This window comes from Haemaphysalis longicornis, unplaced genomic scaffold, assembly GCF_048455015.1.
Source record: "Haemaphysalis longicornis isolate Haplotype H1 unplaced genomic scaffold, Haemaphysalis longicornis Haplotype H1 scaffold_7, whole genome shotgun sequence".
NCBI classification, from domain to species: Eukaryota; Metazoa; Arthropoda; class Arachnida; order Ixodida; family Ixodidae; genus Haemaphysalis; species Haemaphysalis longicornis.
In genome coordinates this window covers 55,683,538-55,696,517 of record NW_027526422.1, presented here as the reverse complement: position 1 = coordinate 55,696,517, position 12,980 = coordinate 55,683,538, and the positions used below count along the sequence as shown (strand labels likewise).

General features: G+C 49.1%; 1 protein-coding gene across 1 annotated transcript in view; it reads right to left on the bottom strand.

Annotated features, from left to right (window-relative positions):
- Sog (chordin short gastrulation) overlaps nt 1-12,980 on the bottom strand; it is a 327,634-nt gene that overhangs the window by 31,022 nt on the left and 283,632 nt on the right. Inside the window, exons 8-11 of the mRNA XM_077677340.1 lie at nt 3,328-3,462; nt 2,641-2,741; nt 1,848-1,992; nt 256-341 (exon numbers count right to left, since the gene is read on the bottom strand). Coding sequence (XP_077533466.1) covers nt 256-341; nt 1,848-1,992; nt 2,641-2,741; nt 3,328-3,462 — 467 coding nt within the window. The remainder of the gene's footprint in view (nt 1-255; nt 342-1,847; nt 1,993-2,640; nt 2,742-3,327; nt 3,463-12,980) is intronic.

The following is a 12,980-nucleotide window of genomic DNA, read 5'->3' as shown; positions in this document are numbered from 1 at the left end:
AGTAATAAATATTGCACGTATAAAAATTTCCCACAAATTGATGCGGATCGAGGTCAATAATTCCGTCGCTGCTTAAGCCATAAGTGTATTGGCGGAACTAATCGTAGAGGAGACTACGTGTTGGACACAGACCTCAGCGCGCACACACTAATTGTTAGAGAAAAGAATTAAACCTTCTTTTAGTTATTTTTCTACGACTGGCACTGATCTGCCATAAAGCTGTCTTTCACAACGGAGGTAAAATAGCAGTCTTACCTGGTAGGATATTGAGCCGTCCTGGTTAACGTTTAGCACGGCGAACCCGGAGTTGGACGTCTCGGCTGTCAACACAGCTTGAAAGACTGCCGGGAAAGGATCAGAGAAGGAGAAATACAACACGCTGTTTAAAACTGTTTTCGAAAAGTCGCAAAATCCGACCTTTCTTGCTTAGAGGGGCCATACAGCATACAACTTTTCTCCAGCGATGACGTAACGCTCAGGCCAGTTTTACCGGCAACTTATATCAAATAAGTTTTATGGTGAGAAAAACAGAACAAAAAGCTTGCTCCTCAGGCTACTTTGCCGTATTTTACTTCTGACGCGATACGACTAACTTGCACTGCAGGCTGTGCCAGCGAAATTAACCGATTAAGGAAATAGTTTTCTGTGATTGAAGCTAGAGGGCACAGCGTTTCAGAAGAAAAATAAAGTTGCTTTGTGGCGGTAAGGCGATTAGCAAACGGCTCCAATAAAATAACGTTACGGAAATAAACATAGATTGGAGGCACCGGAGGTTAACGCCACGAGCGGCTTTACTAGCTGCGGTAGATTTGCGCCTTTCCTTTAGTGGCTCTAGCAAGAGTGATTGGTTTTGAAATCAAAAGAATGACGAGCAAATTGCGAGACACTGGGATGCTTAGGGTTTAGGTGAGCTTGAGTTGTTTAATTCTGGCCACCTTCATCGCCCGAAGCAAGAACGAAGTCCACGGCTGGGTAATCACGCAGCGTAGGCAATCTCGCTCTGAGACGCCCAGCTATGTTTTACTGTGTTTGGTAATCGATTTCAAACTTCTTGTTTCTTTATGGTGGTGACGAGGCAGCGCACTACTGTCCGTTTTGGCTCCTTTCTAAAGTACGTCAGAGGGCTTTTGTAACGTCATAAAATGGCGCAGCAAAAACCCACCGCATTGAACATTGATTGTTCAGTGATCCCAGCAACGTTTCCAGGCGAACTAAATTAAAGCGAAGTGGGAGAGGCCCAACATTTGGAATAAAGAAAAGTTGTATGTTGTTTTCATGGTTCATTTAAGCAAATGCGCTACTGAGCACTTGCTTATTATTTCATTATTTTGGCCTCCCAACCTGGTACTCCTGCGTAGAAGTTAGCCGTCGCGACTTGAAGCTATTTTGTTTGCTTGAAGAGGAGAAAGTTGAGAGAAACACGAAAAGTAAAGGTGCGTCAAACGTCCGCTGGAGGTGCGTCTGGCAAACCCTCGAAGACCCAAATCACAAACGAAGAGCGAACCCATGCGACGATTTGTTTGCACACTAAGTAAACGCATCTACGAACGAATTAAATGTACACCGATACGCGGTTGATGAGATAAAGAAATACTATTGCACTCCTTCTTCGTGATGGATGCGTGTATTGTCTTATCTATAGAACCGTTCCTTTTTCGCGATTTTCGAGTATATCCATGTCGACACAATGGAAGCCCGGTTTCACGCGCGCGCCGTGTATCCAGGGATTTAATCAGAGCTTTACGGTCGACCAACCGGTACACAGGGAAATGCATCAGTCTTTTTGACAGGACGCCATCGGTTCAACCAAGAAATCTTTCGGTTGAACAATGCGTGCTAAACTCAACTGTTGCAAGTCGGTCTGACGATGACGGGACCCTCGATGTGCCGCTTGCCGTCCGGGGAAGTCAGGCGCATACTCAGTTCTCCGGCCACCATCAGCGGCTGCTGTTCCGGCGACAAGGTCAGCTTCACGCTGGCTGTGTTCAGAGACTGCAATTGAAACACATTCATCAAGAAATCAGGGCTCCAGTCAACACTTCGCCTACACGCACCTCTAAAGAGTACAACAGCGTTCTAAATACCTTATCAGGATGCCGGCACATATATCTACCTTGGAGCTTGCTTATTCATTCAGGAAGCCGCCTACCATTTGATGATGTGCGAGAACCGCATCAAAGGCATTCAAGCACACCGAAATCATTGCTATTTAGATGTGCGTCCGCATAGCAAAAAACAAACGTATCCTGTCAACAGTTGAACATCCGGAAAAGTGCTGCGGATAGAGGCATCAGGCTTTCTCTTGGTTTTGCGAAAAATCCAGAGTCCAGAGCTGGTCAGATACACCATAGAACAGCGCGTGTTTACTGAAGTAAGAATGGCGAAAATCGCGAATGCAGTAAGCCTAACTTGGCAGACAGCTTCTTGACCAATGTTCCGTGTGTGTAGGTACCATGATCCGAGGCTAGCTACCAACTAGCCTCGGATTTTTTCCAACACTTTTTTCCAACACATGGGGTGTACACACGATCCCTTCAGGTATCCACGCGATGTCTCGAGCATGTGCAAGCCCATGACATCATTTCATTACAATGACTTGAACCTAACGTGCATCAAACGGAGCAGATGGACTGTGCTTACCACATGGATTTTGGGAAGCGTTATCTCGGAAGTCGCGACCACCGTCGATTCGCCGCCCATTCCAGCCAGGAGGCTGAGCTTGACTACGACATCTCTCGCATCTGAAAGGAAGGAAATATGACAGCCAGAACGAGTGATTAGCGATAACCAGCAGCCGACGAGAACCGTCTATAGACGGGGAGTGTGGTCTCTCCCTTCTCCGCCCTTTCTCTCTCACCACGCAGATATATATAAAACAATTTTAAAGGCACTGACCCTTACGAATTGAGAAAGAAGTCGGGCATAGTAGCTCTAATGAGTAATGACAGAGCAACGAATTTGTATTACAGCTTGGCCGCCTTTTACGTACACACGACTTGTGTGGGAATTCGCAGCAGTGACTTACTGGCTACGGCTGCCGTGAAGCTGAGCGCGAGGTCACGGGTTCGGCTCCGGCAACCGTGGCTGGTATTCTGACAGAAAAAAATATCTCTCTTTCGCTTTCGCCCTGTCGCATTGTTTTTACAAATGATCAGAAACGCAGTTGCTTCAGCTTCAAATAGGCCCCCTTCTTTATCGTTCTCAGCACTTTATCAAATGCCACGTTGGTTATTTCTTTCCCTTCTTCTTTTAAGGGATGGGGGTGGGGGTGGAGAGGGGGCTGTCAGGTACCGCGGTCTAGCGGCTTGTCAAAGTATTTCAGCCCACCTGTGAGAGCGAATATTCCGTTGAACATGACGGTGACGTGAATGTCTGCCCGCGATGGCGAAATGGCCGCTACGCCTCCACCTCCCAGTGTCTCCTTCACGCTCGGATCGGGGACCATGAGTGAGCTGAACACCTCTGCAAGAACAAGAATCAAGAAAACAGTCAACCAATGTTTTACTGGAAAACGTCTGAAGCACGAAAGTTATACGAGTGAAAGAAAAAGAGTTTTTGTCAAACTTTTCTAGGCCATATCATAGGTTTCTGGGCCACAAATAATTCAAACCATAAGCTTAACCAGAGTCCTTCAATGCTTTTGAAGGACTCTGGCTTAACGTTTAACTGTGACCAAAATATTTTATGGCGGTAAAAGGCATTATGTCAATACATCTGCTAGTGGGTGGTGGGCGTGTTGCGTGAATATTCTGAACAGGAGCCGAGTTATTTCTCTTAGCCGCAGTATCACAATAGGTGACTCTCGTGGTTCTGTGAGCAAAAGGGCGTTTGAATTGGATTTGGGTACCTCCAAATACACCCGAAGACTGCTCGCTGAGAATAGGGTGAGTTTTTTCTCTACATAATGCGATAAACCATTCAGAACTGGCAAAGGGTGATGTCGCGTCACCCAAAAATATTAAGTTTTTTTTATATTTCCTGACAATTTCCATTAAAAGTTACAAAAGAGCTGTGATTCCAATAAGCGAGGTACTAAAATTTAGATATCTGAAATAGACAGTGTTTTTTTATCTTAATGGCCCCTTTAAAGGAAACAAAACAGCGCATAGAAGAGGACGAAAAAAGATTGTGTGATTTAGTAATGCACTAGTGTTGCGCTCGGGTATATTTTTCTGGAACCGAAGGCCCTGTAAGTTACTTCACACAGTCGCCGACCTGTCCTTGACAGTTTGGCACTAGGCCAAACTAGTTTGGCTATAGTACCAAACTAGGATCGTTTGGTACTATTTCGCGGAAATATGGTAGTGAACATTTATCTGGACAGTCCCTATCTCCTGTAAGACTTTTATCCTTTCGAGACAATGCACTGTAGCAGATAGTGCGGGTTTTAGAGCATTTTCTTAACTGGAATAAGAACGGATCGTTCCGTGATCGTCAGCATGTGCTGTAACTGACCGTTATAACAAAATTACATTGTGTCCATTATCAGCGTTTATTTTAACTATGGTTTTATTTGAATAAAAACATGTAAGTAATCGTCGTCTTGATATTCGATCCCGGTTAGAGCTTGCATTGGTGGGTCACGATTTTGGTGGGTCATGCAAGACGAAGTTGGGCTTGCACGACGTTGTTCGCTGCGAACTGTTAGTTATAGCACGGGAAAAAACTACATTTTGCAAACGTTTGCAAGAAAAGCTGCGTGGCCGTGTCTTTTTTGGATTGTTGAGTGCGTATCAAGAATTATGTCAAGAAAGTGATAGCATAAAATGAATAAAGAAGGAAGTGAAGTGAACGAAGCAAGTGAATACATGGTGTCAATAAAGTGAAAATGAATCGTCTGCGCATGCTAGTCACATTCGCGAAGATACGCGGCACGCGGCTGAGCGTGCCTTGACAGTCGTGCAATAGTCCATTTAACAAGAGGGACAGATGCACCACTTGCGATTGCGGATACATGTCACTAATCCACTCTATATTGCTGGCTACGTTGGTCCCCCGATAGAACTCTTTGCAGACAGTTATCGCTCACTGTGGCTAAAAATAAAGATTTTCTTTAAATTCAACGTTATTTAAAACGAGGACATAACCCTTCTATTAAAGAACTATTGTGTAGGTAACTGTCGCAAGCATTTCATTAGTGATGGTGCCGGCGGGTATGTAATAGGAGACGTTACGGCCGCTTGACCGTTTGAGATTTTTCCTACCCGAACACCAGTGGTCATGCGTGGGTAACGAAGAACTGCTACCTCACCGGAAGTATTGCACGTGCACAATATCACGTGGTGCCCGTCTAGATGCATGAATGAACAATGCAATCGATGGAGGGGGGTATGCGATAGCGGTGCGATTGTGGCTTGTGACATTTTTGCATCGTAGAATTGAATGCACTTCAGCAGTCGCCGACCCTTTATTTCTATACTCTCCCTGCCATCCTAAATACTTTGCCCTCGCCTTATACCCTCTCTCCACACAGCCATGGGCGTGTGGCCGTCCCCACAGCGCGTTCGCGTGCAACCTTAACCATCGTCAGATGCTCACAAGTCGCCTGTGGACCACTTAACCGTAAAGGGCTACCAGCACCGCACACCCTTCTCGGCAGCATGAACATCCATCAAATTATCCTTGATCCAATGGAATGAGGGTCTGGCCGGCAACGTGAGGGTATTTACGCTTACCGGGACGACTGTTTACCGGAACTTGACCAGCACCATCCATACACTCGGACATTGCCTTCCCGGCGTTCCGTTTATACATTTGCATACCGCCTTCTTGCATAAAGCGCAAGGTTCACACCACCGTACATCCCAAAGGCGGCATTCCCGTCCTCATCCATCGGATGCACGCCACACTGCTCGCAAAACCCATCATACACCCTAGCGCCCTGCTAGTTCTGCGAGAGGGAGAGTAATTTATTGAATGTAAGGAAAACACGGAGAGGTCGGCCTGATCGTGTAGTCTCTGTCTCTGTCCTGCTAGTCTGTGTGGGGGTGGGGGGTGTGGAAAAAGAGCCCATATCATTTGCTCTTTGGGGACTAGGAGACGATGGTTTACAATGAGCGGGCACATACGTCCACCTGTACAACTGCTCACGGGGAGCCGACCACCGTCCCCAAACAGCCTCCTCCGATGTAACCTGTGATTGCGTTCGTGGATGTATATCGCAGTTTTTCTCGCGAAGTGCACGGTGCAGGTCACACTACCATTCCAGGGCGAGAGGGGCCAACCTGCTTGTGCTGATGCCGACTAACATGCTACACACAGGGCATCCCCCCAACCTTTTCCAAAACCCACGCGGTGCTCCATGGTGCCCCTTCTGCAGATGATAGTCCAACATTTTACACAAAGCTCGTGATCGGATCCCAACATTGGCCCGCATCTGAACATCACTCCGTCTCTCTGGCAGGCGAGGCTGGTTGACCATGGCGCGAAGGGGCATCCGCTGCTCACGCAAGAGTGAAGCAAAACTTGGCCGCACATGTACATAAAAAGTTATAGTTAGCAGAGTCATAGTTAGCAGAGTTATAGTTAGCAGAGTCACCAGAGCAGAGTCACTCGAACTCATTTGTATTCAGACACACGCGGGAGGTTCACTGTGAGTGAGCGCCAGCCCAGCGTAACATCGGGAGTTTTGGTCAGGCTGAGCCTGACCCAAACTCCCTGACCCATGAGACTCAGTTGCCTGTCCTAAGATGCGTGACCGTGAGTCGGCGTGACACGGGGTCAGTATGAGCCTGCGGATTTCAGAGTATACGCCACCAAGGCTAAGCTGTATTTGGGATTGAGTAAATTTTAGCCCGTGCAAATCTGAGCCATGGCGGCTGTGGCCTAGAATGGCGCGCCAGGTGGGATCCGACTAGACCTACTGCCCAATTTGTGCTCTTAGACCTGTCCACCTTTTCTTCCATACGCATACTCTTAAAGTTACGCTGCAGCTTAGAAAGTTACGCTGCAGCCCATGCGCCGTGATATAGTAGACGAACCGACGGCGACGGACGTACGGCGACATACTCTCGTCGAGAGAGAGCACTCACTGTAATAAGGTATTCACAGCTGCTGCTGTAATAGGAAACCTGCATATCGATTCCATTCAAAGGACGTTTCCGACGCCAATTGGTGCCTTTCCCGCGGTCGTGGAACAAAATTTAAAGCGTTCTGCCGCTGAAGACGAACCAATGCTGAACTCACTGATTCTGCTTCCGAAGCTTCATTTGTTTGGTGTGCCAACATGGTGCGTCATCGCGATCGGTGCTAAACCATACAATACACCTCGTACGGATATGAGACTAAAACGGAGACGCGCCCACTGATCCGCCTCTCAGTGTTTGAATAAAAATGCGAGGAAACGACGCTTGTGCCTGGTTTCTGTCCTCTCCTAGTTTAGCAGCCCCCGAGTATTCTCCTCCCGAAAGCAATGCACGTTAATGTCATTGAAGTCAATGAGCCCATCTAAATGATGTCTCGCACGCGTCGGGCAATGAGCTACGACCTAAAGAACTCACGAGCTCTTGTCGGAAGCATGAGTAGCGCACCAGTTTTGTTCTATCGAGCGCGGTGAACATCACATTTATTTTTTGCACCCCTAATGCGCACGCTACCCGAGAAATTAACAAGGGCAACAGTTACGCCGTGCCTTCGTTCGCTCAAACGACGACAATAAGTGGCGTAATGCTCAGTTTTTAGCGTTAACCCTTCCTTTCATGGTTCGAGCATAGCTATACGGTAAGCGTTCCGCTCACGTGGCGTCAGTCCTAATTAAAGTACTGACATTATTCCTGCTTTCTAACTTTCCCGCGCTGAACGCACCCGCGCGAACGCGCTCCCAAACTTTTGACGGTGAGCTTCGCAGAAACAGCTCCGGGCTTAAAATTGCGCAAAACGCGCGCGGGGTGTGCAATGGGGTGCGATTAACGCACTAGGCGCAAAACTGTAAGCGAAAATAGCAGGGGGCAGAGAGGGAAAAAAAAAGGCGCCAACTACCTGAAGAGGGAGCTCTCTGCGGAAGCTCGACATCTGAACGGAAGAGGAAAACGTACTCGAAAGAGCGACCCCCGGGTCGTTTACAAGAGTAAAAACTGTCGCGATACGCAGCTCGGGAAAGTGAGATAAATTATACCCGCCCCTGCTAATACATGCGAAACGCGGAGAGGGCCGACTTACGCTAGTTATTATTTTTTAATCCTAACGACAATTCAAGTTAGAATTGATGGTTACGGAATGAATTTTCAACGTTCGCCGAAAAGTTTCGCCGACTGCACTCGATGGCAAAAGAAGAGAGAGAGAAAAAAAGGATGAAGTAGGGGAAAAAAGAAAATGATGACGTTGTAGAAGAAAGAGAGATGTGACGGGTGAGAAAAAGACCTAACAAAGAATTAGGGGAAGATTTGGCTTCGGATCGACATACCGCGGGGAGATGGTATTTAAAGCCTCTGCAGCGTATTTGCCTAACAGTTAGGGAATCGTGAACATGCGGATAAAACAAGGCTTTACAGCACCAGGAAGGTGGATGCGAGTAGCCCAGGTGCAGTTGCAAGGTCGAAATTCTTGGCGGGTTGGTCAAAATTGAATTCGTTCCAGCCCTTGTGGCAATTTAGTATAGTCGTTTGCGAAGCCGGCGCAACAAAACAGCGCGACATGACAGAACAGGCGAGATGACAGCACGCGAGGAGGATAGAAAGCAATATCGTACCCGCGTACGCAAAAGGTGAAAAAGTTATTCCGAAAGTTGAAATTGGTTCTCGCTTATGTTTCCATTTCAGAATAAATTGGTCAGCTATGTACTCCGAGCTCTAATAATAATAACAATAAACTTGAAACTAAGCTTTTCCTTTCCCTTCTTATTCTGTGCACCAGCGTGCGAGCCCTCATAGAGAGTAGAGTGTACGCCTTTGCCTTCACGCATGTACTTTTTTAAGTGCGAATGCACTTTATAAGCGACCCCGAACCTTCCGCCGTCCGCATAGCAACAGCTGCGGGTGCGCGCGCTTTTCGTCTTCCTTAGCAACGGGGGGAGATGGGCGCGCGCTGCCTGGCCGCTGACATGGCACATATCCACGTGGGAGATTGGCCAGGAATAAGTGCGAATGCACTTCTTAAGCGAGCCTTAATCGTCCGCCGGGGAGGTGGGGGCAAGTGCGAATGCACTTTATAAGCGACCCCGAACCTTCCGCCGTCCGCATTGCTCCTGCCCCCGCGTACTCGAAACTCGAAATAATACTTCATATATAAATGTGTGTGTGTGTGTGTGTGTGTGTGTGTGTGTGTGTGTGTGTGTGTGTGTGTGTGTGTGTGTGTGTGTGTGTGTGTGTGTGTGTGTGTGTGTGTGTGTGTGTGTGTGTGTGTACAAAATGCATCATGACAAACAACACTTTAAATCATTAATTACACTTCAATCATCATCATCAGTAATAAAACTCCCAGGCATTTCCCCGAGGGTGACCATGGTTAAGTGCGAATGCACGGGGTGATGCTATGAGGGGGGTAAAGTTAAAATCCGTTGGCATTCGCCAGTGAGTTAACGTAAACTCCCCCGTGTAATCACATTGCGATTCCCAGGAACCATTAGACTGTAAGGCACCATACTGTGAATTAATAAATAATTTAAGTGCGATGCACTTTATAAGCGACCCTGAATCCGCCGTCCGCATTGCTCCTCCTCCTCTCCCCTAGCAACGGCGCGAGGAGCGGAGAGGAGCGTCTGTAGCAACGGCGCAGCGACGTCACACCCCACGTGACCCGCGCGCTCCGCCTCCCGCGCCGTGACGTCACACTCCCACGTGACCGCGCGCTGGCGCCTTTGCGTCTGCTCCCCCTCTCCTCGCGCCGTGACGTCACATGCTCTGCAGCTGGCGCGCCTCTCCCCCCGTTAGGTTTGCACTCACCCTCGGCGCGCGCCTCTCCCCTCGCCTGACAGCTCCCCCTCGCCGGTACTGCGCCTCTCAAGGCGATGGCACAATTACTACGCCGTGTACTCTCGGCGCAAGAAATGCATTCGCACTTCCTCACGATTCCCTTCGGGGAGGTGGGGGCAATTTTTTTATGTTTTTATAGCTTACATGGTAAGATAGCCGCCATTATTTGCATTTTATACTGTTGTTTCGCCGTGTTTGACATTCTTACACTTGCCTTGAAAATTTTTTAATTGTTTCGTCGCATATCTGAATACACACAACAAGGCCTGCAAAGTTCTACAAATTCCTAAGAACGGGATTCTGCTCCAAGCAGACGCAGTCACCCGAACAAAATTTTAGCAAGCCCCAAAACGCTAGTACACTGAAATAGAGCAGTGGCCTAGCAGAACACTTGCTGACTTCGTCGTCGCAGCGCTCAGTCATTCATTAAGCAATCGATTTCCTGGCTGAAGAGCGCTTACTACTGAAATCAGATACACACACACAAAAAAAAAAACTAGCCGTACATTTAAATATGCTTCACGTCAAGCTGAAAAGAAGCGCTGCGTCGTTTGTATGACACAAGTGGTGCGGTCGATACTCGCTAATCCCGCTGGCATTCCAGCAGATATTGTACGCAATGAAATCTAAACGCACCTTGGTCTACGAGCCTTCTCTTTGAATAAGATCAATCAATCAATCAATCAATCAATCAATCAATCAATCAATCAATCAATCAATCAATCAATCAATCAATCAATCAATCAATCAATCAATCAATCAATCAATCTGGTTCTTTTGAACGGGCAAAGCGAAGTGAAAGTGCTCGTCTCTACTGCAGCGGTATAAATGTATGAAATGGCTGAATTAATTTACCTTACCAGCACTAGAGATCGATAGCCAGGAGGTTTCTCTCTATTCTTTACTATTTTCTTTTGATTGCTTCCTCCTTTGCGGCGCACGACAGGCGTATATATTGCCGCGAACCATACATTGGGTTTGTTTATTTGTGTTTTGCTTTTGCCGCCCGGCTGCGCCGGTCTGTGTTATCTCCGTGCCAAGGGAAGCGCGTGTTCCATTCCTTCTTTCTGTGCCGCATGTGTTATCTGTTGTGATAGGGAGAGCATTCCGATTTACGTGAACAGCCCGGAATAATCTTCTTGCATCTACAATGTTCTCGATGCGAATCGACGGTTCCAGAACCACGCGCGCCGAAAGATAAAAAGCCTGCAGAGCAGACGCCGGGGCATTCGATTCTGCGACGCTCGCCGACGCACGTACGTCACTTTGTTGACCGCTGCCTCGCCGCCTCTGTATTCTTTTCAGTTGTTAGGGGAGCACAAGTTCGCTCCAATAAACTTGTTTCTTTTCCAAACAACTGCGTCGTCCTTGGCTTCGTGACATCTGGTGGAGGTGCTGGGTACGCACCCTTCATGCCCACTACAACCTCTGGAAGCCGCCAAGCCAGTCCAACAAGAGCCAGCCTCCGCGTGCAAGATTTACCACCCGAGTTTGGTCTACTACCGGAGAAGACGAAGAAGAAAAACGTAGCAACCAGCACCATGCTCAACCAAGCCAATCCTCCTGTCGTTCTGCAGCAGCCACGGGAACCGCCATCATTCCGAGGAGCCCCCGCAGAAGACCCAGAAGAATGGTTGGAGAAACTGGAGCGCGTCCGGAAATTCAACAGGTGGGACGACGCAGAAACGTTCCGGCATGTTTTCTTTTACTTGGAAGATTCGGCTCGCACTTGGTTCGAAAACCACGAGAGCTCCTTGACAAACTGGGCTCAGTTCAAAAGCGAGTTCACTAAGACCTTCACTACCGTCGTGCGGAAAGAAAGAGCCGCCCTTTTGTTGGAAACGCGCACGCAACACCCCAATGAAGGCGTCTTGATCTTCGTTGAGGAGATGAAGCAGCTATTTCGCCGCGCGGATCCCGAAATGACGGAAGAAAAGAAGTTGCGGTTCTTAATGCGCGGAGTGAAGGAGGAACTGTTTGCCGGACTTGTCCGAAATCCGCCCAAAACCGTCGCCGAGTTCGTTACCGAAGCCAGCACCATTGAGAAAGCCCTCGAGATGCGTGCTAAGCAGTATGACCGCAACTTTGTTGGCGCGGCCAATGCGAACGACTTTGGCAGCACGCGGATCCCGGCCGACAGCCTACGCGAGACTATCCGCGAAATAGTGAGGGAGGAGCTGCGGAAACTGCTCCCGACGCCGCCGCAACCACAAGTCGCTTCTCTTACCGACGTCATTAGAGAAGAAGTGCAGCAAGCTCTGGGAACTTCAACGACGCCAGTAGCACCTCGCGAGCCGAATGCCATGACCTACGCAGCTGCTGTACATCGCCCTCGCCCACCTGCACCCTATCGTCACGAGGCTCCGTACCGTCGTCCCCTCTCGCCGGCCCGACCACCTGCGGCGCAACCCCCTGCCCCAAGGAAGACCGACGTGTGGCGAACGTCCGACAATCGTCCGCTGTGCTACCACTGCGGAGAGGCCGACCACGTCTACCGTCGCTGCCCCTACAGGAGGCTCGGTTTGCGAGGGTTCTCCGTCGACGCACCCCGCCCCCGAACTGGCCAGCGCCCATCGGAGATCGAACACTACCTGTCCAACACCAGCCGTCGACCAGCCCGTTTCAACCGTTCGCCGTCGCCCTACCCATACCAATCGCCGAACCGCCGTAGCAACGCTGACTTCGCCCATGGAAGGTCCCCCAGCCCACGCGGGGGAAACTAAAAGCAGCAACTTCTGGAGGTGAAGTTGCTCTACGGCGAAAAACTGGAAACCCTCCAACGACGCAAGGACGCGGTGAAGACAATGATTCACGACATGCCCTCATCAAGACGACCCGACCTAACCCTGACGAGACTCCCGAACACGACGACAGCTATACGCCGCGACGCGTACCCGACCTGACCGAGACGTCCGCTGAGAAGACGACGACAACGACGACGCACAGTGCCCGACCGCCAACACGCACAAGCCGAGATACGACGCCCCGACGAACCCGGAACTCGAGGAAGACTGCGTCTGACGTCAAGGTGTCCATCGACGGCTTTGACGTAGTCGCCCTCGTAGACACGGG